Raw genomic sequence first — 26,910 nt, 5'->3', positions numbered from 1 at the left:
GTCCCTGAGTCTCTTGCTGGACCAGAAGGCAGGGCAGACTGACCAAATGTGTGTGTGTGTGTGTGTGTGTGTGTGTGTGTGTGTGTGTGTGTGTGTGACTGTGCAAGGGATCTCTTTCATATACTGTGGGTATCAGTGAAGAAGTCCCTTCCGACAGCGTTGTGGCCAGTAGCATCCATTAGACTGCAACCACACATGTTACAACATGTTTGACCCTGAAATGGTGGTATTCTGTATAATTATGACTTCAGGATGTAAAGGAAAGGCCAAGAGAATGGAGCCAATAAAACAGTGGTGGTCTGGTCTGGAGGGAGGGAGGAAGTGCATTGGTGAGCGCGCGTGGGATATTTTTAGGGCAGTTGACACAGCTCCGTGCTATACCATAACGTGGATGCCAAGCCAACATGGCTGTCAAAAGCCGCAAAATGTATTCAGCCCTACAAAGAGTGATCTCCAATGGTAACTAGGGCCTTTGGCTCTTAATATGGGGATATTGGCTCCTCAGTGAGGTAACAGATTTGTCTCCTCAGTGCAACACCTTAGTAACAGGTGAACTGGTCAGAACTGGTGTTATATGGAAAGCATGTTGAAATACATAGTAACAGTGTATTAAAAACTAAAAGCATGTATCATATGCCTAGGAATAAGTTTGCGACATGCAAGATGCCTGCTAAAAAACCTGATTGATATTGTTGGAAGAAATTAAATATAATTTGTCTTGGGTGGTTTTTACTGTCAACCTGACACAACCCAAAGTCACTTGGGAAGAGGGAAACTTAACTGAACAATTGCCTTGATCAAGTTGAACTGTGGGCATGTCCGAGAGATTGTCTTGGTTAATGACTGATGTGGGAGGGTCCAGCCCACCGTGGGTGGTACCATCCCTAGGCAGACGGGCTTAGAATATATAAGAAAGCCAGCTGAGCAAACCAGAGAGCGAGCCAGCAAGCAGCCTTTCTCTGTGGTTTCTGCTTCAGTTCCTGCCCTGACTTCCCTTGTGATGAATTGCGTGACTTGGAAGTGGCGAACCTTTTTCTCTCTTAGGGTGCTTTTGGCCTTGATGTTTATCACCGTAACAGAAAAGCAAACATATCATAAAGTAAATAGATGGATTACCAGCTCTCTAGGAGTTCCCTGGGACTCTGCCACCAGATTGGTACTGCTGAGACACCTGGTCTCATGGGCTGAACAACTAGATTCTTGGCATTTCTATCAGGAGACAGCCTTGATGGCTGCTACTCAGACCATGACTGTAAGCCCTTTAAGATAGATAGGTAGATGATGATGATGATGATGGTGATGATGATGATGAAGATAGATAGACAGATAGATGATTGCTAGATAGATGATAGATAGATAGAGAGATAGATAGTTAGAAAGAAAGATAGACAGATGATTGATAGATGATAGGTAGACAGACAGACAGATGGGTGATAGATGATAGATAATAGATAGATATTGCTAGATTGATAGGCAGATAGATGATACATAGATAGATAGATAGATAGATAGATAGATAGATAGATAGATAGATAATAAAGCCATTCTTTCAATTATGCTCATTTAGAGAACCCTAGTTTAATACAATACCTATCAAGAATCTTATAGCAGAAAGTATCATCATGCTTGCCTGCCTGCCTGCCTCCTTCCTTCCTCCTTCCTTCCTCCTTCCTTCCTCCTTCCTTCTTCCTTCCTTCCTTCCTTCCTTCCTTCCTTCCTTCCTTCCTTCCTTCCTTCGTTTAGACAGAGTCTCACTCACTTTGTAGCCCTGACTGGCCTAAACTTGATGTATAGATCAGGCTAGCCTCAAACTCCCGGAGATCCACCTGCCTCTGCCCTCTAAGTGCTGGGATTAAAGGTGTGTGGCACCACACTCTAGCTTCACACTTTTCTTAAGCAGCAGCTGCTGCTCCTGTTCCTTTAGGTGACAGTCATCCTGTCTCTTTCAGAAAGGCTTTGCCTTGCAGTCTGCCCTGTCCTTTCAACACTGCTGTTACCTGTGGGCAGGCTCCTCCCATAGGCTCACTGCTTAGCATTGTCAGGGAGCGCTCAGTGTTCAGACATTAGCACCAGTATGAAATTCATTTCATAGCTATTGATGTGTGTGTGTGTGTGTGTGTGTGTGTGTGTGTGTGTAAGAGAGAGAGTGAGAGAGAGAGTGAGAGAGAGAGAGAGAGAGAGAGGAAGGAGGCAGTACAAAGTCCACCTAGTGAGCCGCCACCACTCATGTAGGCAGGTCTTAGGTAGGTCATCAGTCAGGACCTAAGAACCAAGCTACAGGGAGTCAGGGAGTGGCTCTTCCATCTGGGGGTGTCATCGAGAGGATTTTGAAAGGAGAGGTATTTGAGTACTCTCAAATGGACAAAGGTGAGTGATGTTTCAGGTCAAAGAAATGGGGGTGGGGGGAGCAGGGAGGCTGGAAAGCAAGCGATGGGTTTGGCAAGTTCTGACTGCCTTACCAGACGATTGAGTTTGCAAAGGAAAAATGAAAAAAAAAATGCATTCAAATATCCATTGAGTTCTCCGTGTCTGGCATCATTTTGTGCCATAGGGTTTCATCAGTGGGTCACAAACACAAAGCCCCATCTCTCAGAGAGAGGGAGAGGGATGGTGGGCATGGTGGCTGAGGTGGAGCTGGTAACATAAAATGGGGGCAGGTATAATGGAAAGAGCAAGCTTAGTTTGGGACAGCAGATTCAGGCCCATTGTGGGGCAGCCATGAATGGCCTGGGGAGAAGGTTGATGCCAGGAGGTTGAGCTCAGGTTTGAACTGGCACAGCAGGCTGGATCAGGGATTATCCTGGCAGAGCAGGCAACCAGCTGGGCTCATGCAAGGAGCAACAAGGCAATGGATTATAGGAATGCCCCAGAGGGGATGAGGTGAGGTCCCAGGAGAAAGGTGGTGGTTGGTCACTATGGTGTCCATCATGAAACCTGTTTGGAACTCTGTGTGAGTAGCCTGGGGCTTCTGACCGGGGCTAGGGTGTGCTCTGATTCAACTGTAAAGAGACCCCTTCAGAGTCATGTCAGGCTGAGGGCAGAGCTGAAGGTGGCTAGGAGTGATTTGATTACTGAAAACTTGAGCAGGTTGTAGCCCTGACAAGCAAGAGGGCTACATGGCAAGGCACTGCACCGTGTGGGGACAAGGAGACCTTGACTTAGATCTAAGCCCTAGCAAGTTTCCAGGCATGACATGACCTTGGGTGAGAGCAAGCCACGATCTGGTGTCCCAGCTCTGCCAGCACACACGGGTAGTTGAGAACCATGGTGTCAACAGGAGTAAAATGATCAGGATTCACATTCAGGACCACGAACACTGCCCCCTGCATGTGAACCTTGTGGTAGGAAGTAGACAGAGCGTTATGGCCAGAGTCTGGAGGGGTGGGGATGATGCTACCAAGCAGGATGGGGATGAGGGGTTAGGTAAAAGCCAGAGGAAGACAGAACAGCCTTTCAACATAAACAGCATGGAAGGAAAGCAGACGGTTCGAAGGGGACCAGCTCTACTTGTGAGCAGAAATAAAGAGCAAGGTCACATAGGGCCATGCTGGGGTCAAGGCTTGTGCACAGCTGTCCCTAACCTCAAGTATGCCTGCCCTCTTACTGGTAGAGGGGCTGCATAGAATTCTGCAGAGGCGTCATGACTTCACCGAGTGCTCAACTTGTTCCTGCATTGGGTCAGAAGCACATCTGTCCCCTTCAGGTCTCACTGATGGTGGGTTCTTGTTGGGGTGTGTGTGTGTGTGTGTGTTCATGTGCATGTTATACACATGTTTGTATATGCATGTGTGGGAACACACATGGACATGTGTGCACATGTCTGCAGAGGTGAGAGGTCAGTGTTCCTCCTTCTACTTCTCTTCCACATTAGTTTTTTTTTCTTTAAAGATTTTTTAATTGTATGTGAGTACACTGTAGCTGTCTTCAGACACACCAGAAGAGGGCGTCAGATCTTGTTACAGATGGTTATGAGCTACCATGTGGTTGCTGGGGTTTGAACTCGGGACCTTTGGAAGAGCAGTCAGTGCTCTTAACCACTCTCACCAGCCCCCCACGTTAGTTTTTTTATACCAAGTCTCTCACGGAACCTGGACCTTGTTAATTCCATTAGGCTGGCCCCAAGGATCCTCCCACCTCTGCCTCCCAAATGCTGGGATTGCGAGTGCTTGCCCCACACCCAGTCTTTTATGTTTCTTAACTCTTATTTTTATTGATGAGCTTTAGAGCAGAAAATTCCATTCCCCCCCCCCAAAATGTATTGCCTTCTGTTCCCTTAGTGTCCATGCCACTTTAAACCATGTTGGTCCTTATTTCCCTTCAGCCAGTTATGATAGGAGTTACCTGCCTTTGAGTCTCCGTAAGCCTCCTAAGTGTTTAAATCCCTGAAGCAGATTCAAATTGGTGTCATCGGGGGATGCTGTGGCCCTTCACTCTCTTACTTGGAGGTGGACAAAATAATTACGCTCCCAAGTTTCTTTTATTGGTTGTGCTGAATAAGAATGGAAGCTATGTGGCTCTGGGGACCGCTCGTTCCAAACAGGAAAGCCTTGTACACATTTCCAGCTGGCAGAGGGACAAGGCCGAGGGCATGCAAATGGAGAGAGGCCCGGAGCCTATTTAAGAACCCAGCTTGAGAATGAGACACAAGATACCTTGGGTTAGAGATTCTCAATGTGCAAGACCAGCTGTGCAGACTCTTCCCAGAAGTACTCCCAAGAGGTACTGAAGACATTTCTATGTTCTGTTTAAAAAGGTGAGAGCTACCCACGGTATCCCTTGAAAGTGTCATCAAAACAGTCAGAAAAGGAAAGCCGTGGGCAGGTTTCAGATGCAGGGAGAGACGGCAACAAAATACAGTGTCTAGGGCTGGAGAGATGGCTCAGTGGTTAAGAGCACTGACTGCTCTTCCAAGGGTCCTGAGTTCAAATCCCAGCAACCACATGGTGGCTCACAACCATCTGCAATGAGATCTGATGCCCTCTTCTGGTGTGTCTGAAGACAGCTACAGTGTACTCATATACATATAATAAATAAATCTTAAAAAAAAAAAAACAGTGTCTAACCCTAAACTGGGCCCTGTACTGGAGGGTTAGGTTACCTCAAAAGATCTGAATGTGAATCATCGATTAAGGAGTTGTGTCTCCTTAAATTTACTGAAAGCAGTAAGTGTACACTGGCATGTGTAGAACACCACCATTCATGGCAAGCATGCAATTTATAGTACTTGGTTAATGGGGCCATGACACATCCTTCAATCATACACATGCATGTACACACACGCACACACGCACACACATACACACCTGTATTTTCATGCCTGCCCATAGAGACATGGCAAAAATGATAGGTAGTTACACTGGGGAAGAACTTACCACGGACCTCACACCTGCTCCAACCTCTTGGCACACTTCTCACTCTGTGTGATCCCTTGAGAAGCAGCTGCACTGGTGGGCTCTTCAATAGATCCCTACTGTTTGCTGTGGATTAGCGTTCTGTATTGCATTGTGGGTAGACCACAGTGTGCAAAGCTATTCGCCCACAAAAATATATCTAGGCTGCTTCCAGCTTGGGGTTACTATTTATTGGTAGAGATACTTTGGACATTATATGCCAGTTTCTGTAACTTTTAAAAAAGATGTATTTATTTATGTTTGGAGTGGAGGTGTGCATGCGCGCACCTCCATGAGTTTATGTGCATTTCATGTGTGCAGTACCTGTGAGGGCGAGGGCCAGTAGAGGGCATCATATACCCTAACCCTAAAACTGGAGTTAGAGGCATTGTGAGAGGCTCAATGTGGCTGCTGGGAGCGTGGGTCTGCTGCAAGAACAGTACTGGCTCTTAGCTGCTGAGCCATCTCCCCAGCCCTCCTCTGCCCCCCCCCTTTTTTTTTAATTTAAAGATTCATTGATAGGCAATTCACACTGGTTCATAAGATGTCGTTCCACCACCATTGTGTAACTCTTACACAGTGAGCAATCGCCATCCATCAGTTGTCTCTGGGCACCCAGCTCCTCCACTGATCTACATCCTAAGTGGCCTCTTCTGGAATCAGACACAGTCTGATCTCTGTGAAAACTTGTCTGCTACAACGTATACCCATTCCTTTTATTGCCAAAATGCCCTCATTGTGTGGACAGGCTGCATTGTATTTAACTGCTATCTTTTGGCAGGGTTATATAGTTGAGACTGTGTCTCAAACAACAATAATGTGGAATCATAAATTTCCATTCAGCATGGCTTCAACTTTATTCAACAAATACATACATTCCTTCATTTGAGTTAATCTTAAACTTGTCATTTACACTGATTTTTTTTTGTTTATTTTTCATTTTTGAAAAAAAACACATGGCCTTCTGTTGGTTCCTTTATATTTCTTTTTATTAAGTATAATTTTATTTATTCCTCCAGAATTTCATATGTACATATGATGCATTTGTATCACACTCACCCCTCCCCCTCCCTCCATCTCCCCTTGACTTACAGCAACAGCTTCAACCCCAGCACTGCTAGGTAATCATAACTGGGCATCCTTGGCCTTGCTGCTGACCATGGCCCAGAGACTCTCATTAATCTTAGTGTTGGTTTGGTATCTTCCCTGTTCTGAACTCATTGAGGTTTTGTCATGTTCTGCCCAGTGTCTTTTTTTTTTTTAGCTATTGTTATGGCGGTATGCATTTCTCAATGTTAAATTGCATACCTGAAATCCATCTCACGTGGCTGTGGCATGTTGGTTATTTCTTATTTTCTTTTTTAACTGTTTATGTAGTTTTGGATTTGATTTGTTCATAGTTTGCTGAAGAACTCTGTTGAAACTCATGAGTATACCACATCTGTAGCTTTTCTTCTTTCAACGGGCTTTGCTGGGTTTCTGAGTGGTACTAGCTTCATGAAAATGCATTTCCTTTTTGTTTCAGTTAGAATTAACTGATGATTTAACAAAGCCTAGAATTACCCAGAGGATGGGGCCCAAAACAAAAACAAAGAGCCCTGTATCTTCTAGATTTGGCCCTCTTATCTTTATCAGGTTGGCTTGTGTCTGTGTCTGAGGGGGACTGTCTTGATGGGTAATTGATGTAGGAGGGCATAGTCCACTAAGGGCAGCACCATTCCCTAGTCAGGTTGACTATACAAGAAAGCTACCTTATAGCTTGGATCTGTGTACCACAAGCAGTATTTTGTGGTTTCTGCTTCAAGTTTCTGCTTGAGTTCCTGTCTAGACTTCCCTCAACAATGAACTACGATCTGGAAGTGTAAGCCAAGTAAATCTTTCCTCTCCAAGTTGTTTGGCCATAGTGCTTTATCATAGCAACAGAAACACGACAGGAGTACTTCATTTTTTAAAAAGGAGATTATATGATTGTTGTATGGAGTCTGCTTTAGATATTTTGTAGAATCCTCCAGTAAACACAGCTGAAGCAGGGAATTTCTTTGCTAGGATACGTTTAAGTCCCAAATTCAATTTTGTGGCCATCAAGCTATCAGTGAAGTCCTGATCATAACTTTTGGGGAATTTGTCCATTTCTTCTCACCGGTTTTATTTTCCAACACTGGTGGCCTGTATCTTGAATGTATCAGTCTAACTGAGGTTTGTCAACTCCATTGTTTTCCCTGAAGATACAACTTTTTGTCCTATTGATTTTGTTGATTTTTTTAACTTAATTGATTGCTCTTCCTGTTTTTTTCTTTCCTTCCTTCGCTCGCTTTGCATTTTCTTTGCTATTATTCTGTTGGCTTCTTGAGGAAGAGTCTTACATTACTGCTCTGTGCCCTCCCCTCTTCTCTGTCCCCTGTGTGGGTGTTTTAGGGCTAGGAATTTCTCTCAGCTTTATTCCTGCAACTTCTGTTGTGATTTCGATATGTCATGTCTTCCTCTTGACTCGTGAGTTGTTTTGAAGTGTGTAGCTTAATTTTCAAACATTTAGAAATGTTTATGTTGTGTTTTCCTTGTTCATTTCTAGTCTGATTCCATTGTTATGAGAAAACACACTCCTCGTGATGTTGATTATTTTAAAAGTATTAAAGTTTACTTACTGGCCCAGGCTATGACACATGACTTGGTGAATTTCCTATAGGCCCTTGAGGTAAATGGGAGTAAAACCCTTTGGAATAGTGTCTTAGTTCTGTTGAGCTTTTGTAAGGAAGTTATAGTAAGCCGGGGCCAGGAAGAGAATTCAGTGTTAAAGCATGTGCTCTAGGCTCTGGGGACCAGTGTTTGCATTGGCAGAACCCAAGTGTATGCTAGGTGGATCTTGTGGTCCTCTTGGAATTCCAGACTCTGTGGAAACAGGGAATTCCTAGAGTGGAATGGCTAACAGAAGTAGACATATCAGTAAACTCTTTGAGAGAGCCCACCTGGATCAATAAGGCAAAATGGCAACTAAGTCCTTATGTCAGTCTCCAGCCTCCATACACACCCTCACACACATGCACCTGTATACACACATGTGTATGTGTATGTATTGGTGTATATATATGTGTGTGTGTGTGTGTTTATGTGTGCATATGTATGTCTGTATGTATATATGTGTGTACATATGTGTGTGCATATATCTGTGTATGTATACGTGTGTATGTGTATATATATGTGTGTGTATGTGTATATATATGTGTGTATGTGTATGTTTATGTATATTGCATATATGTGTGTGTTTATGTATATAGATGTGTATATGTATATGTGTATATAGATATATGTTTATATGTGTGTGTGTATGTATGCGTACATGTGTGTGTGTGTATGTGTGTGTATAGACACATAGAGAAATGGAAAAAGAAAGTAGTTATCATGAGCTGAGTCATGTATAAACAGTGTGATTATTTCTCACAGACTAAAAGACTGGGAATCCCAGAATCAAGTTTGCTGTTACAGAGAGTCTCCTTGCTTAGTCTTTACCTGGTGGAGGGAGGAAGTGGCTCACTGAGCCCTGTCTAAGTGCTCACTAACCATCCATCCTCTTGAGCTAAAACCTCGAAAGGATCCATTTCCTTATACTGTGGCCTTGGGGGTCAGATTTTCAGCATGTGAGCTGTTGGAGGGATGCAGACCATCGATCTATCGATCTACCACAGGTGGAGTGTTCTGCTCGTTTTGATTAGAACCAGTTGATTAGCTGTATTCCCCAGCTGTATTCCTTAACTAAACAGACTTCTTGTGCTACTGACTTTTTTGACCCCTGAGAGAAAGATGCTGGACTTGTCCTATTCTTTCAGCTCTGTCAGGTTTTGCTTCATGTATTTGGAGGCCCTGTTGCTTTGTGCACGTAGAAGATCATCACATGCTCCCGAATCCCTTTGCAGTGGTCAATCCTCTTGGTATCGTGCTTTTAAAAAGAATCACCAGGATAGCCTAGTATGTTCTTCCTTTCCTATTTTATTCATTAACAAGTAATGTATGTTCTGTTGGTGGTGGTGAAATATTTTACAATTCTCATTAATCCCAATGTACCTGCATCGGGATAGACAATAATATGTCATCTGATGATTTTATATTTATCATATTTTTCTAACACTCAAATTGAAATCTAACTACAGGCTTAAAGATGGGGGGGTTACGATTTGAATATGCAGAAGGCAATGTCTACCAGATTCTTAGGTATGTACACAAGGGCTTATAGATCAAGATATCACGTATATACCTAAAAACCTATATAAAATCGCATGTCCAGGGGCTGGGGAGATGACTCTGTGATTAAAAGCACTTGCCTCTCTTGCAGTGGACTGGAGTTGGGTTCTCAGCACCCACATGATGGCTCACAACAGTATGTAGCTCTGGGTGATACATCAGCCTTTTCTGGACTCCATGGACATAAGGCATCCATGTGGCACACACACACACATATACATACATACATACACAAAACACTCATGCACATAAACATTGTTTTAAATTAAACAGAAATCTCATGTATTTACCCAAGGACTACCCTAGGATCTTTAAGGATCATGCATGGTCAATTCACTTTGAAATTATGTAAACAGCACTAGAGAATATTAGATTTTTCTGTTCATCAGAAGAGAATATGGACTTTAGAAAACATTGAAGGGGCTGAAGACCTGGCTTAGCAGATATAAAAGCACACTTGCTGCGAAGTAAAGGAACCTGAGTTCAATTGCGAGCATTCATGCTAGAAGCTGAGTATGTGTGAGCATGCCTGGCACCCCAGACTGGATGGGTAAAGACAGGAAGATCCTGGATGCTGGCCAGCCAGCCTAGCTCAAATAGTGAGCTTCTGGTTCAATGAGAGACTATCAAAACATTAAAGAGGAAATTGATAAAGCAATATACCAGTATCCTGCTCTGGACTCCAAATGTGCACACACACACACATATATACATAAACACATGCACAATTAAAAAAGAGCATTTATAAAGTACTGGGAAGTACCAATCCAAATGGCCTTATTGAAGCCAACTTATTTTTATATGTGTGAAAATGGCCGGCCCCTTGTCATGAAGGGATAGCAGCCAGTTGATAACAAGAAGTCCAGACCAAGTGGATTCTGCTTTTGGAGGTGTGGGGAGTCGGATACAGTGCGGGTGGTTCTGAGAGGATAGAGGCCCTGACTTGAGGATGGCAAGGCTGCCATGCGGTGGAGAGAGTGAGGCAGAACCTCAGTGGTGATGAACTAAGAGAGGACTGTGTTCACAGCCCTCAGGGAGGGGTGGGGAGACAGTGTTCACAGCCCTCTAGGCAGATGGTAGGAGGAGAAAGATCTCTGGCCCCCAGACATCTACCAACAAACGTTTGGGTGCATGTCTACAAACAGAGCTAGAAGAGAGGCCAGAAAAAGAACCAATCAGAGAGGTTTAGAGGAAAACAATGTCCAGCACTCCCAATGGGCCAGGTGTCTGGCCCTTGTGCAGGTCCAGAAACTGTGCCTACAACTCCCACTGCTAACCTGCAAACCCTCATGCTTCAAGGGGGGCCAGACAGATTCCTCCTCTGTGGTGGGAAGCAATGACCTGGCGCAACACATGGCCGTGCTCCTGGCTGGCAAATTTCAAGGACAAGATGCAGAAGGACCAGAATTTGTCCAAGTAATTTAGCTGTATCCCAGAACAAAGATCAAGAAGCTTTCTAGGGACACAAGGCTCTTCCACAGCAAGTAAAAAGAGATCACAAACCAGGCATCTCACTGAAGGTTGCTAGGCACTGGAAGACTCAGGAAGAGAGGCCTCATAATGAGGATAAAAATCAATGCTTTGAAATGTAGCAGGAATGGCCGTGGATATTGGATTTAGCAGCCGGGTACATTAAAGTCATTATGATTGAATTTCAAAGGTTCAGAAAGTCAAGTGGAGACATGGATGATATTATAACAAAATTGAACTTCTCTAATGGAGACTGCAAGAGCTGAGATATAAAACACACTGAGTGAGGTTGGTGGCAGGTTAGACAATTGCAGAAGGAAAGCTGGTAAGGTTGAACATAGTCAAGAGAGCCATTTAAAGTAAAATACACAGGAAAAAGACTTTTTTTTTTTCAATGAAAATACCATCAGTGGTACTGTCTGACTTTAAGCATCTAGTGTGTGCATAGTTGGAGACCCCAGGGAACAAAAGAGAGACAGTCAGGGTTCTAGTTCCTTTTCTGTTGCTGTGACCAACACTATGACCAAAAGCAGCTTAGGGGAGAAAAAGATTTATTTGGATTAAACTTCCATCATTAAGGGAAATCAGGACAGAAACTCAAACAGGAGATTGAAGCAAAAAGGCCATCGAGGGAATGTCACTTTCTGGCTTGCTTTCAGGCTCATGCTTAGCTAGCTTTCTTATACAGCCTAGGACCACCTGCCTAGGGAATGGTATTGCCCACAGTGGGCTGGGCCCTCCTGTATCTCCAGACATGTGCACAACCCAGTCTGATCTAGGGCATTCCTAAACTGAGACTCTCTTCTCAGGTGGCTCTATGATGTCATGTCACTATGACAAATAGGAAAAAAAAAGTTTTTTTTTTTTTTTTTTTTTTTTAGGAAATAATATAGTTGATTTAATCTAATAACAAAGCTTTAAAACACACAAACCAAAGAATGATATGACTGTAAGGAGAAATATCTAAGAACACAATAATAATGCATAAGATACACACTATCTAAGTATACAATAAGACGCATAAGACAAATAGATACCAGCAAAAATAAGGTGCATTGAGCAACATCGTCAACCAACCTGATAAGACTGACATTTATGTAAAATACCTCACCACCATCAACAGGACACACATTACTTGTCAAATTGCCTAATTTGCTGATATGCACCATATTTTGAGTCATACTACAACTCTCAATAAATTTAAAGAGATTCAAGTCATGTGAAGTAAGTTTTCAGGCCACAATGGAACTAAATTAGAAGTCAGTTGCATAAACATCACAGGGAAACCATCAATCATTTGGAAACTAGATGACCAACTAAAGCAGTAAGGAAACACACAGGAAATAATGAAGAGTTTGGACCGGAGGAAAACTCAAAACAATGTTTCAAACTTGTGGGATTGTGCAACATTGGTGCTTAGGGAGAAATGTGTAGCACTAAACAATTAACATTAGGGGAAAAGAGAAAGAAAAAAAAAACCCTCAAATAAGCAGACTTAAACTAGGATAGAGGAATCAATGAGTCAGCTGGGAAAGTATTTGCCATGCAAGTGTGAGGATCTAAGTTCAGATCCCAACAGCCACATAAAAAGTTACGCATGCATGGAAGCATGGCCCAGTGCTCTTAGTGCTTGAGAGACAAGAACAAGCCTGTCTCTGCCAGTCTCTAGGCCATGTTAGCTATTCAGTCTAGCCAATCAATCAGTGAGTTCTAAATTCGGTGAGAGACCCAGCCTTAAAATACAAGCTGGCTCAAGGACCACCGTGAAGGATGGGGAGGAGGGGTGGAAAGCTTGTAAGACAGGAGGTTGGGGAGGACAGCAGCCGGTGTCTTGCACGCACAACAGGACCATTGCACTCATGAACTCACAACAGCAGTGTTGCTGGCAGAGATCAAGCCAGCTAACTCTCCAGCAAGGACTGGGAAGAGGTCTGTGAGCCCCCAGCCCTTGCTGATGAGCTAAAGACAGCCAGTGGCTTCTAGGAGAGGGGGAGGGGAGAGATAGTGGGAGGGGAAGGGGGATGGAGAGGGAGCTTTCTTTAAGTGCCCCAGTAGGGTGACTCTGTCCAGTGGATGGCCACACACACAGGAGTATATGGACAATACAAATTGGAGTTAATGAACTGGTGAATTAAGAGAGGTTGAAGAGAGAGAGAGAGAGAAAGAGAGAGAGAGAGAAAGAGAGAGAGAAGAGAAGAGAGGCAGAGACAGAGAGACAGAGAGAGAGAATGAAATTGCAAGAATAATGACAATGGGGTGGATTTGGAGTTAAGGCTGTGAGTTAAGATGAATAAGATCAAAATACAGCCTATGAAATCCTTAAAGAATTAAAAATATTTGTTAAAAGAAAAAAAAAATGAGGTGGAGAGCAATGGAGGAAGCCGTCTGGCCTGACCTCTGACCTTTGTATGCACGCTCTTTTGCAGATATACATGCACAAACATACAGAGTCACAATAAAATTTCTAGGGAACTAGAAAAAGGCAAACAAATTAAATCTAATGTAAAGCAGGGGAAAGAAGAGGGATCGGAGAGGAAAGGGGTTGTCAGAATACCAGATGGAAAGAAAGAGAAAACGTATCAATGAACAATTAGGCTTAGTTAGTTAGTTAGTTAGTTTTGAGGCGGTAAATAAAGCCTGGGTAATTGGCTGTGGGGGATCAAATCCCTAACATTTGTCATGAGAGGAGACATCACTACAAGTTCTACAGACATAAACAGGCAATAAAGGGGCACTAGGAGCACATCTGCACCAATAAACAGCGCCGGTGGAAAGGACAAATCACTTGCACTCCATGGCCTTTCAAAAACCCATTTCCAGAAGAAATACATCGCCCAAGTAGCCCTCCATCAAATGCCTCACTGGAGAATTGGATCAAATGTCTCAGGAAGAGATAATGCAGGTTGCATACAGTCCTAGAAAATCAAAGAGATGAAGACAGATCCCAGAATTCATCTGGAAATAAAAGTAGACAAAGCCGGGCGTGGTGGCGCACACCTTTAATCCCAGCACTTGGGAGGCAGAGGCAGGTGGATTTCTGAGTTTGAGGCCAGCCTGGTCTACGGAGTGAGTTCCAGGACAGCCAGGGCTACACAGAGAAACCTTGTCTCGAAGAAAAAAAAAAAAAAAAAAAACCAAAAAACCAAAAAAAAAAAAACAAAAAGTAGACAAAGGAGTCATGAATAAGTAAAACAAAAGATCGATGTCCCTGGTGAACAAGGAATCCAAAATTCTACTAAAAACTTTAGGATGGAGAATTCAAGAGTCTACTAAAAAGACCATGATAAGTGGTGGAGGTCTCAGGGATGCAAAGATGGCTTGATAGTTTAAAAAAGAAAAAAAAAAATGAATCTCACTAAATCAACAGGATATGGGATTCCATATAATCAACTCAGCAACCCCAGAAAAAGCATTTGATTAAAAAAAAAATCCCACTTTTGTTTATAATTTTTCAAAAACAAAACAAAACCCTGTTTCTTGACAAAGGCAGAGAAAGGGAAACCCTTCAATACACAGTGCTGTGTTTGTGTGCTTGGTTATGTGTGCACACCTGTCGACGCCTCATGCCAGATAATCTAAAGTAACCCACATTAGATATGAACCTAGGTCGTAAATTCCAATGCAAAGTCTAAAGCAGTATAGCTTTAGAGGAAATCACGGGAGGAAAACTCGATGACTGTGCATTAGCAAAATCTTCATAGATCTGAAAGCAACCACCTTATTCACAAAAAAAACAAAAAAAAACAAAAAAAAAACAAAAAAAAAACCTAAACAGAAGAGTTCACCAGAACCAAGACTTGCTCTTCAAAAGATAGTATTGGAGCCGGGCGTGGTGGCGCACGCCTTTAATCCCAGCACTCGGGAGGCAGAGGCAGGCGGATTTCTGAGTTCGAGGCCAGCCTGGTCTACAAAGTGAGTTCCAGGACAGCCAGAGCTATAAGGAGAAACCCTGTCTCGAAAAACCAAAAAAAAAAAAAAAAAAAAAAAAAGATTGTATTGGGAGAAGGGAGACCCAAGTTGTGGCGTGGGAAGAATCCTACCCAAAACATGTGCTTGGTAAAGGATTATATCCATTATATCGAAAGAACTCTCAAAATCAAATCACCCAGAGTAAAAAATACCTACGCTTTAACATTGGCAGAAGATTTGAGGGTCAGAACACCAAACAGATATATGTGCAGTGGATGATTTGTGAAAAACCTGTCAGCGTGGCTACCTAGTGAGACCCTGGTTCTCATAACACACACACACACACACACACACACACACACACACACACCTATATGTGTGCATTATGTTGCATATATACAGAATACTCACCTGATACCTAAATCTCGTGCTCCCATCCCAGGGCCCCCACAGTCTCACTGTGACATTGAACTCCCATTGAATATCCAGATTCAGAGAGCCAGTCACACCAAAGACCAAACCAGGCCTTGCATGCATTGCTGGTGGGAAAGGGAAATGACGCAGACACTGGAAAACAAGTCGGTGGTTTCTTTAAAAGCTCAACAAGGGGCCAGAGAGATGGCTCAGCAGATGGCGCTTGCAGAGGACCTGGGTTCACTTCCTATCTATGCAGCTCATGACTGCCTGTTACTCCAGTCCTAGAGGGTCCGACACCCTCTTCTGAACTCCACAGATACCAGACATGCACACATACATGCAGGTATCCATTACTACATAGATAAATATTTTAAAAACGTTAAGCAAATACATATCACCATTTGGTATTCCCAGACCTGCGTTTTTCAGACAAGAGAAAAGAAGTTCACATGTGCGTATGCATATACGGGCTTCCGAATGCTTCTTCACTGCCTTGTGTGCCTGCAAGAGGCCCGGCAGTGGTGGCACACACCTTTAATCCCAGCACTTGGGAGGCAGAGGCAGGCAGATTTCTGAGTTGGAGGCCAGCCTGGTCTACAGAGTGAGTTCCAGGACAGCTAGGGCTACACAGAGAAACCCTGTCTCACCCCCCCCAACCCCCCCCCAAAAAAACAAAACAAAAAACAAAAAAGCACAGGAACTGCTCAGATGTCCATCAGCAGGTGAACGGATAGCCAGACTGTGTTTACCCCTCTCTCCAGCCACTACAGCTGCTTTTTAAATGAAAGAGGGAAAAATAGCACATCAATGTGGGCTTGAACTGAGGCCTTGGCTGAGGGCTCCTCTGAGACCCAGACTCAAGTGGCTGCAGGTAGGGACACCTACAATGGCTCCATTTGCTAAACGAACAGACTAATCGATGTCCATAATCACACAGCATTCAGCAGCATGAGCCTCTCCCCAGCAGTCGAGCAACCTCCAAGGTCTTCACCAAAGTTTATCAAAGACACCAAGGCAGAATTGATAGCACTCAGCTAGGCGTGGTGGCGCACACCTTTAATCCCTGCACCTAGGAAGCAGAAGCGGGTGGATTTCTGTGAGTTCAAGGCCAGCTTGGACTACATAGCAAGTTCTAGGCGCCATGGCTACATATTGAGACCCTGGTTCTCATAACACACACACACACACACACACACCCCTATACTACTTGATGGAACATGCACTATTGTGTGTGTGCATTGTGTTGTGTACACACACATACTAACACACAGGAGAGTGTGTGTGTGTGCCAGAGGTCAACCTGAGGTGTCATCCCTTAGCTGCTTTACATCTTGCTTCTTTGCGACATGATCTCCCACTGGCCCAGGGGTCACCATCTGGCTAGGGTAACCAGTCATCAAGCCCCAAGTGGGATCCGATCATCTCTACCTCCCCAGTACTAAAATGGCAAGGACATGCCACGCCACCACACAGAGCTCTTTAAGTGGTTTCTGGGGATCGAACTCAAGTTTCTTCTGCTTGCAATGCTAATATTTACTAACTGACCCATCTCTCCAGCCTCTGTACTCTTGAAATACACAAACCAGGAAGGAAAAGTTAAGCATCGTTTGAGAGCCATGGTTGGGAATGAGGCGCAGAGGTCAGTGGCCGGGTTTACTATAGTTCATTGGCTGTGACCCTAGGTATGTTACGGAGACTCTCTGTACTTTAGTGTCCTTATCTGTAAATTGAATGCAATAACAGCATCTATCTCATGGGGCTGGGCAAGGATGGCAGGAGCAGGTAGATATTAGGTACTTAGGACTCAGGGTGTGGCCCATGATAAGCACTCAGGAGTGTTAGCCATGCCGCCATCACCCACACCACCAATGTAATCGGCCACATCTCTAGTTTACAGCGGTGTTGTGTCTGACAGATACCTAATAGTGACTACTTACTAAATGATGGGAAGAAAGGGCCATGAGACTATAAAAAGATGGAGATATAGGAACTTAGCAATCCACTGCAAGTTGGATATCTAGAAAAAAGTGCTCTTAAGTCCCGCCTGGGGAAACCGTATTCACCAAAGAGAGGTAGGTACCAAATGTTGCCAAAGAAGGCATTCTAGAACCTTGGGGAGACAGTGCACAGGGTGAACAGGAGTTCTGCCCGACTCTCACCCTGTGGATGGCTTTCTGAACCCGTGGTTATCAGCCAGAAGTTATTTCTCATCAGCGTTGATGGTCTTAACTCCTTTTCTTGCTTCCTGTAGTTGCTGTTGGGAAACTCAGTAACTTTCCCATACGTGAGCCCTTGCAAGTGATGTCCTTTACCTCGGCTGCCTTCTGGAGAATGCCAGTTGGTCCCCAGAATGCTATGGAACTTTCCAGCAACTGGCCTTACTGTGTCTCTGGCCTCACCCTGTCTGGACCCCGTTGGACCCTGGTACCTGTGAATTCAAGGCTTCCTTCTCTGAGGAATTTTCTTGAATTCACGGAGGGTTTCCCTCGGCTCTGTTCCCAGAATCCTCCTGCTCTTGGTGGAATTCACCTACTGTAGGTCCATGCTCAACTTTCTTCAACCCCCGCCCCCCTCTCTGCAGTCGTTTGTGAGACGGTCTCTCAGTGAACCTGTCATTCCTACTGCCCAGCACTGATGTCACAGACACTGTCACCACACGCTGCTCCTTACATGGATTCTGATGGTTCAACCTTGGGTCCTCATGCTTACATTCTGGGTGTCATGGGTGTCACCGCTTCTGCCAGTTACTAAGCCAGGGTCCTTGTCTGTCCTAGGCTCAGCTGCAAATGCCTGATGCAGCCATCTTCACATGCTGTCACCCTCCTTCACACACCCCCTCTCCCAGCTCTCTTAGGCAGCCTCTGGGTGTAGAGGGACAGGCTGACAGTCTCTCGAGGACTTGGGTCCATCCTGCTCTTGTTCCGTGAGTGCAGATCTCACCCTGCTGCTGGGGCAGTCCACATGTGACTCTCAGTATCTAGAGTTAGTGTTCCATAGTCTGTATAATTTGGAAGAGAGAGCTAGCCTAACCCTAACAAGCCTCACCCTCTTTTTTTTTTTTTTTTTTTTTTTTTTTTTTTTTTTTTTTGGTTTTTCGAGACAGGGTTTCTCTGTATAGCTCTGGCTGTCCTGGAACTCACTTTGTAGACCAGGCTGGCCTCGAACTCAGAAATCCGCCTGCCTCTGCCTCCCGAGTGCTGGGATTAAAGGCGTGCGCCACCACGCCCGGCTCAAGCCTCACCCTCTTAAGATGGTGCCGCTCTTGAGGAAGTCCAGCAGCTTCCAGTCCTAGTAAGAGGATGGGAGACCTGGTGGGAAGGGACCAATCAGAAGCATCAGTTGCTGGGCATGTGATGGAGGCTATGTTGAACCTACCAGGCATGTCTAAGACTCCCACAAGCTACAACTCATTGACAGAGTCTTTGTGACCAGCAGAAAGCCTGCCCAGCTTGGTTTTCTGACTCAGAGTTGAAAGCAAAGTAGTGGTGCTTTTAAACAGTTATGTTTAGGGCTATTTGTTACACAGTTGTAGCTGATAAAACTCTTGGCTTAGCCTGGCTGTCCATCGTTGCTTATTTTTCCCAGTAACATCTCGGGTCATTCATGTATGTGTGCTGCTCCCTTCTCAATGAGATGCCCTTTGCCCTTTTCTGTTGAGTTTCTGGTCACCTTTTAGGCTTCATGTCTGGTATTCCTGATCTCTGATCTGCCATAGTTGCCATACAGCACCCTGTATCTCCAACTGTGCGCTGACATGTACCTCTTATGGTAGCTGGGCAGATGACGCTGCTCTCTTGAGCCTTTTTCTGCTCTGTGAGTGAAACCCATGATTCCCACTCCGCCTTGGTACTAGGAAAATTCAAGTCATTTTCACTGAGGACATGACACTAGGGGCCACTTAGTAAATGTTCATCTTTCCCTGGTCCCTCCTTTCTGCCCAAGCCTACTCTTCTTTCCAAAGTGCTGGTCCATGGGATCCTTCAAGACCGTATGTAGTCTCTGGTGTTGAGCACAAGCATTAACTTAAGTGGATACTTGTATGTGTCTCATAGAATTCATAAAACATGGTCTCTCTTCCTAAAAGCATCATTAGGTTAAGGGGAGAGAGAGAGAGAGAGAGAGAGAGAGAGAGAGAGAGAGAGAGAGAGAGAGAGAGAGAGAGAGAGAGAGAGAGAGAATATATGAATGTGTCCTTAGATGGCTGTCTTCACGAATCAGATTTTTCTTCACGAATCAGATTTTTTTGTGCCAACCGCCTTTTGTGCCGGTTTTACACGTGGCAGGGTCATCGATCTGAGGCTCCTGTCACCTGGCTGCTGAACATCACAACATTGTCCCCATGTTTGTACATTCTGTCTGTACAGGATCGAAGCTTCCAATCGACAAATCCGAATGCCTCTGGTGTTGAGCACAAGCATTAACTTAAGTGGATACTTGTATGTGTCTCATAGAATTCATAAAACATGGTCTCTCTTCCATGAGAGTCTCTGACTTTTGATCCTTGTGACAGACTCCTGGACTCAGCCAGCTCTGATTGCAACAGGCGTAGAATGTGTCCAAGCTTGTAGCTTTTCCTTTCACCATTTTTGACACCATTATTCACAGAGGCAAGATTACATCAAGACTTTAAAGGCACGTTGGGTTTCAAATGGAAGTGATAAGCCCCATCATGTAGTGGGGACTTTGTGGAAAGAAATTTCATGGGACGTGTTCCTTAGAAGAACTGGGAACATTCATCTTGTACTGTCACAGTTGGGCTGTGGAGGCTCAAAGCCACCGTCTTGTGCCACCCTGCCTCTCATGCCAACCATTTCTTGTGATCACAAGGTTTCAAGGTCACGCCTTCAGCATTGTTGGGCAAGAACCAGGTGATGGGGAAATGATTGGAGCTGTGTTGGACTTGACTTGTTAAAGTACCCCCTCCCCCCCTTTTTTTAACCATTGCTACGTGCTGACCTTGGCCTTGGACTTCCCATGTGTTTTGTGGGCATTTTCTACACTGACCATTGGCATGTCGATCACTGTGTGGTTGGTAATGATTAACCTATTTTGTTGGACCCCTGGACCATAGGTAAAGGTACAGGGGAGGCTTCTGTGGCTTTTAGTTTGTTTATTCCGAAATGTTATTTTAGGTCCTTTGCCTAGCTGAACTCAAAGATGTGTAAATATGACTCTGTTATGTAAAAAAAAAAACAAAAAAAAACAAAAAAAAAAAAACAAAAAAAAAAAAAACAAAAAAGAAACCTGCCTTTGTAGACTAGAATTGGTGAGTCCAGAGCCGCCTGCTGGCAACTTGCTCCCTGGGTAAGACCTCCTCTTTGGCCTTTCGACCACTTCCTTAAACCTAATCAGACTTCCTCTAGCAGTGGAAGGGTTAAACCGGTTTCTCCAGGTTTATAGTGTTGAGCTCTGGGAGGCAATGAGCTGAGGAGTCCTGTTCTGTGGCACAGTAAATGAGGGAAGGAATAGAGAGGGCATAGTCAGGAAGCCAGAGTCGGTGGCTGTCTGGATGCCTTTGTGACCAATGTTGTTGATCATTTGTTCATGGAAGGCACAGAACTGTTTTCTGTAGCTGCTTCAAGTGTAGTCCTGCTCGGCGCTAGTCAATAAGTAGTTCTAGAAGACATCTAGGAAGTGACTTGTCGATCCAAGAACCTCTGTTAATAATACAGAGTCCAAGGCAACCCACAGTAACTTTCCTAGTGTCTCTTGTCTGTCTTTCTTTCTTTCTTTCTTCCTTTCTTTCTTTCTTTCTTTCTTTCTTTCTTTCTTTCTTTCTTTCTTTCTTTCTTTCTTTCTTTCTTCCTTCCTTCCTTCCTTCCTTCCTTTCTTTCTTTCTTTCTTTCTTTCTTTCTTTCTTTCTTTCTTTCTTTGTATAGTTCTGGGGGACGCTGATCCAGGCTTCCTCTGTGCACTCCAGCAGTAGCCACACCCTAACCCCAGTCTTTTATTCCATCCAAAGGATGAAGCCACTTCATTTTCTCCCCTCTCCTTCATCCCTTCTTCTTCCTCTTCTGCCTTTTCTTTCCTCCCTTTCTTTAAAAGATCTTTCTATGTGGCCCAGGCTACCCTGGAACTCACAATCCTCCTGCCTCAGCCTTCCAAGTAGTCAGGTTTCCACGAGTGCCACTGGTTTGGTTTGGTTTGGTTTGGTTTGGTTTTGAGACAGGGTCTTACCATGCAACTCTGGCTGTCTTGGAACTTGCTATGTAGCCCAGGCTAGCCTCAAACTCCCAGAGATCTGCCTGCTTTTGCCTTCCAAGAGCTTTGATTAAAGGTGTGTTTCATCACACCTAGTTACCTGGCTGGTGTTGTTGAAACTTCTGGACTATCCTGTGGCACACTTGGTCACGGGACATAACCAAATCTCAGCGTTTGTGGATCTAAGGGGAAAGTCAAGAATGCCGAGCTTCCCGCTCCTCTGTCTCTTCACATTTGCTGTCTGCTGGGCACCAGTTTTCACCCCAACGCCAGGGAATGCACTGGACCTGTCTGGCCACGTTCTTTGCTTTGCATTGAGGGGTTGACACCTGGCATCCCTTGTCTCCACAGCTCTCAATTTATGACTGGGACCTTCTCTGTTCACTATTCTGTTGAAATCTTTATTCTTCTTCTTATTATTATTATTATTCTCCTTCTTACAAACTTTTTCAGACCCTGTAATTATACTCCACTCTGGAAACTGCAGGTCACGTATCCAGTGCAGAATTCCCCTTGACTTCTGGTCTGGGTATTCACTGCACAGATGTTGTCTTTGGATGCTGGGTGCTGTTTCACTGACTGGGTGATACCCGAGTAGTAGCTGCTCATACAGAGCCACAGTGAGCTCTCACGGAGTCCCACAAACATGAGTGCTAGTTCTATAACAAGAGTCGAAATGGCTTTTGAACTCCTGCTCCGTGGTAGAGATTGTTCTGAAAGTATGTTTGCAAAAATCATGCAAATACACCCCTTGCTCTATCAAGACATACAACCTAATAGGAAAGGCAGACATAAGCAGTTACATGACCCCATGTACATAAGGGCCTAAGAGATTTAGAACCCAGGGGTGGAGGACCTTAGAGCAGAGTGAGCCCCTCTTGGCTTGCTTCATACAGTAGGTGCTCGTTGTACGATCAGCAAGTCATATTAGCTGATTCATCTAATGCCATAAAGAGTGGCAGCATGCACACTTCTTCAGCATAAAAGGTTGTCAGTGGACACCCAAACCCCCATGTGCTTGGACCCTTTCCCACCATGAAACTGCATGTCTGTTTCTTTTGTTTCCTATTTACTGAACGCTCTTAAGAGTTTTTTAATGGTCAACTTCTTAATTTCCAAAGGAATATTGCCGTTACTTAATTCAGTTATCCCAAGCCATGTGGTCAATGCTAAGGTGGGGTTTCTTCCTCATTCCCCTACCATTCTGGAATATCTAGGGCACAGGGCACAGCCACTGGCTGGCCTAGCCACTCTTCTCCACGAATCAACAATGGTGGTGAACTGTGGATATTGGACACAGTGGTAAGACTGCCCCGGATGTTTTTGCTCTCAGAGTCTGCGAGGATGCCAGGGCCTGACAGGAAGCTCAGGACCAGTGTGTTGGGGTGTGCCCATGTGACCTCTGTTATCTATCTGGGGGACTCATTCAAAGGGAAAGGCTCTTATCTGCCCTGGTTGGAATCAAGAAGGACCAATGTATTCCTCGGTGTGTGCGGTGCCAGGCCCTGCGTCCAGAGTTCACGCTGAGATTGCTCTCCTTGCGAAGCTGTGTTATCTCATCTCGTTTGTGCATGGCAAGAGCAGGGTTTCTCTTGTAACCCAAGTCCTGGTTATTCCTTAAGAGCAACCAGTCAAGTGACATGATTCCCAAATACTGGGGCTCCCTGAAAGTCATGGCAAGGAGGCCAACTCATGGCCTTTGACCAGTGCCCCTGGTCTGTGGGAATAAAGGCTGCTGTCAGAGGAAGTGACAAAAAAAGAAGAAGAAGAAAAAAAAAAAAAGAGAAGGCGCCACCCCACTCTCTGCACAGTCTGCCCAGCCGTGGCCTTCTCATAGGGATGAACTTGATGGCTGATATCACGATTGGCACTTTTGAACCTTTTGTTCATGATGAAAATAACTTATGTAATGCTTATCACTCTGCTATCTGGCTTGCCAATTAAAGAGTGAGTCCTTTGTGCATAATGCAGAATTAAGTGTGCATATGGGCTGGGGTAATAGATCTGTTGGTGGAGTGTGCTGGGTGTGCACGAGGACCCCCTGGGCTCCATCCCCAGCACCCACCACCCTGCCAAGTAATAAAGTAGGTGCAGGTTTCTTGTGTGCCATAACATAAACACATCATTATCCTACAAAGGTCAGTGATTTTTGTAGGGGTGGGTGCAGGCGTGTACATGCACGTGCCTGTACACGTGTGCCTGTACAGTGTGCCTGTACATGTGTGACACATGTGCCTTTACATGTGTGCCCCATACACATGCTTGTATAGGTCAGTGTGAGCTGCCTTCCTCAATTATTTTCAACTTTACTCTTTGTAAAGTTGAACTCGTGAACTTGGATTCAGCTAGGTTGGCTGACCAGCCTGTCCTGGAAATCCTCCTGCCTCCACCTACTTAGTGCTGGGATTGTAGATGCACACTGCCATGCCTGGCTGTGTGTGTGTGTGTGTGTGTGTGTGTGTATGTGTGTCAGTGATGGGATTTGAACCCATGTCCTGGAACCCTCAGAGCAAGCTCTTTCTTTACTCACTGAGCCATCTCCTCAGTCCCGGGATGATTTTGTCTCCCTGTGTGTAGTGATCTCTTACAGTTTCTCTCTGAGGGTCATGAGCACCCATGACAAACTGTCAGGATTCCAAGCTCCAGAGGTGAATTTCACAGAAATAGGTAATCGTACTAACTTTTCATTTCTTTTATTATTATTATTATTTGTTTGTTTGTTTATTTATTTATTTGGTTTTTTCGAGACAGGGTTTCTCTGTGTAGCCCTGGCTGTCCTAGAACTCACTCTGTAGACCAGGCTGGCTTTGAACTCAGAAATCTCCCTGCCTCTGCCTCCCGAGTGCTGGGATTAAAGGCATGCGCCACTCATTTCTTGAGGAAGCCAAACCTCTTCCTCTGCGATTAAAAAGTTTGTTGACTCTTGGCAAATGGGAAACATGGCGATGTCAGTTCACGTGTGTTCATTCAGTGCTTTGGGAAATGTTCTTCAGAAGACCCTGGCTCTCTGTGGTCACAGCACGACAGGAGCTGCAGCACTTGGAACCCACAGCTACCCCCTCCTCCCGCCCCTCCTCCCCCCCCCCCCCGCCACAGCCTCCCCCCCTCCTGTCCCCCCCCCTGCCACAGCCGCCCCCTCCTCCTGCCCCTCCCCCTAGTCCGGCTGGGTGGTTGGTGACCCTATCAGGCTTAGGGGAAGGAGGCTGAGTCAGGGCCTACTGAAGGCAGCTGTGAGACCGTTTAGGCAGAGCTGTGGAGGTGAACCTCCCAAGAGGCCTAGTGTGATCAGTTTCCACGGGGCTGAAGGGGCCATGACAAGTGCATGATGGGAAGAGATGAGGTCCAAAGGGCTGAACTGACATGCTAAGGGGATTGGACTTGGGGCTGGAGGGAATAAGAAGTCATTTAAGATTATGTATACTTATTTATATGGAGACTGTTTTGGTTTGGGGGGGGTTGGTTTTGGTTTTTTTGTTTGGTTTTGGTTTGTGTTGTTGTTTGTTTGTTGTTATTTTGCTTGTAGGTAAATAGAGGTTGATGTTGCCTGGGACTTACCTACTTAGATGTCTTTAAAACTCCACAAAGCATTTGTTGCTATGTCATTTATTTTCTAGAACCATCTACTATACCCTGGCCTTCATGTGTATAGGAAGAGCACTGGCTGCTTATTCCCTCCCCCTTGATGCCTCTCAGTTAGGCCCCGTGGCCTCCCTGCTGATCCTAGAATGTGCTGGCATGCACCGGCACTTGGTGTTCTTTTTGCTGGAACATTCTTCTCCAGGACGGAGCCCACCCTTCTGGGGCTTCCCCGAGTGAGGCATCTGTTCCCCATCTGCTCCTGCTGTATCATCTCACCCCCAGCAGACATCCCATTCAGTTGGCCCCCACCTGTGTCCCCATTGGAAGGCCTGTTCTAGGGAACGTGGACTTTGCTCTTGTCCATGGCTGGGAAGCTGAGCTCAGTGTACTGGACAGACAGTAAGCAAGGAAGGGTTGCCAACTGCACGGCAGCTTGGCACCTTCTGTGTTTTATTGCTTAGAAATTTAAAAATATATATTAATTTTATTTTGTGTGGTGTATGAACATTTATCCTGGATCTATACGTGGGTACCAAAAAAAATGTGAATGCCCACAGAGGACAGAAGATCCCCTGGAAATAGAGTTACAGATGCTTGTGAGCTGCCACATAGGTGTTGGGAATGGAGCCAAGGTCCTCTGCGAGAGCAACAAGTACTCCCAACTGCGGAGTCATCCCTCCAGACCCTGTTTGGAGAGTCTAATTACTGTGCTTTCGAGAGTCAAGGGTAGAGAGTCAATGCTGCCACCGCAGAGATGTGAGCTTAGACAGTGATGTTTTCAATTCGGAACAGAAAGTGAATGGCTATTTTCCTCCCACAGCTTAGCGCTCTGTGGCCTGCCTGGCCACATCCATCCAACATGGTGGACACAGAGAGCCCCATCTGTCCTCTCTCCCCACTGGAGGCAGATGACCTGGAAAGTCCCTTATCTGAAGAATTCTTACAAGAGATGGGAAACATTCAAGAGATTTCTCAGTCCATCGGTGAGGAGAGCTCTGGAAGCTTTGGTTTCGCAGACTACCAGTACTTAGGAAGCTGTCCGGGCTCCGAGGGCTCTGTCATCACAGGTAAGTGCTGCTTTCTAGGAAGATCTCTCTCTCTCTCTCTCTCTCTCTCTCTCTCTCTCTCTCTCTCTCTCTCTCTCTCTCTCTCTCTCCTGCCATCATTACAATCAAATTAATGACCACACCCAAAAAAGCCAGCATGGAGCCAGGCGTGGTGGCTCATGCCTTTAATCCAGCACTTGGGAGGCAGAGGCAGGCGGATTTTTGAGTTCAAGGCCAGCCTGGTCTACAAAGTGAGTTCCAGGACAGCCAGGGCTACACAGAGAAACCCTGTCTCGGGGGAAAAAAAAAAAAAAAAAAAGCCAGCATGGTGTCCCCTGCAATGCCATTCTTCCTACTCACCGAGTAACTTCTGGTATGCTCTCTACCATTGTGGGCTAGTCTGTGTTTCTCGGAACTTCGTCTAAACGGCACAGTTTTTTCTAAACAGGCCTCCTCTCTCTGTGGGATCCTTTTGCAATGCCTCTGCTTCATGACACGTATCTATACTTCAGTCTTTGCCGTGTACTGCCTGACATGCTGTTGTTTCTGTCTCCGTGCATCTTGCTGTGAACACTGGAGCTGTGGGCAGGTCTGGGCTATTGCATACAGAACTACTATGAAGAGTTACACGCAAGGCTCCATCCAGATATCTGTGTCCTACACAG

General features: G+C 45.1%; 1 protein-coding gene across 6 annotated transcripts in view; it reads left to right on the top strand.

The window, feature by feature from the left end:
• Ppara (peroxisome proliferator activated receptor alpha) overlaps window positions 1–26,910 on the top strand; it is a 72,087-nt gene that overhangs the window by 17,044 nt on the left and 28,133 nt on the right. For all 6 annotated transcript variants that reach the window (XM_029470089.2, XM_029470088.2, XM_021183374.3 and 3 more), the window contains one exon: window positions 26,020–26,266. In XM_029470089.2, the coding sequence (XP_029325949.1) occupies window positions 26,059–26,266 (208 nt within the window). In that variant the 5' untranslated portion in view covers window positions 26,020–26,058. The remainder of the gene's footprint in view (window positions 1–26,019; window positions 26,267–26,910) is intronic.

The sequence above is a fragment of the Mus caroli genome, unplaced genomic scaffold (assembly GCF_978045245.1).
Source record: "Mus caroli unplaced genomic scaffold, Mus_caroli_1 scaffold_16, whole genome shotgun sequence".
In the NCBI taxonomy this organism is placed as follows: Eukaryota; Metazoa; Chordata; class Mammalia; order Rodentia; family Muridae; genus Mus; species Mus caroli.
This window is presented reverse-complemented; position numbering and strand designations above follow the sequence as displayed.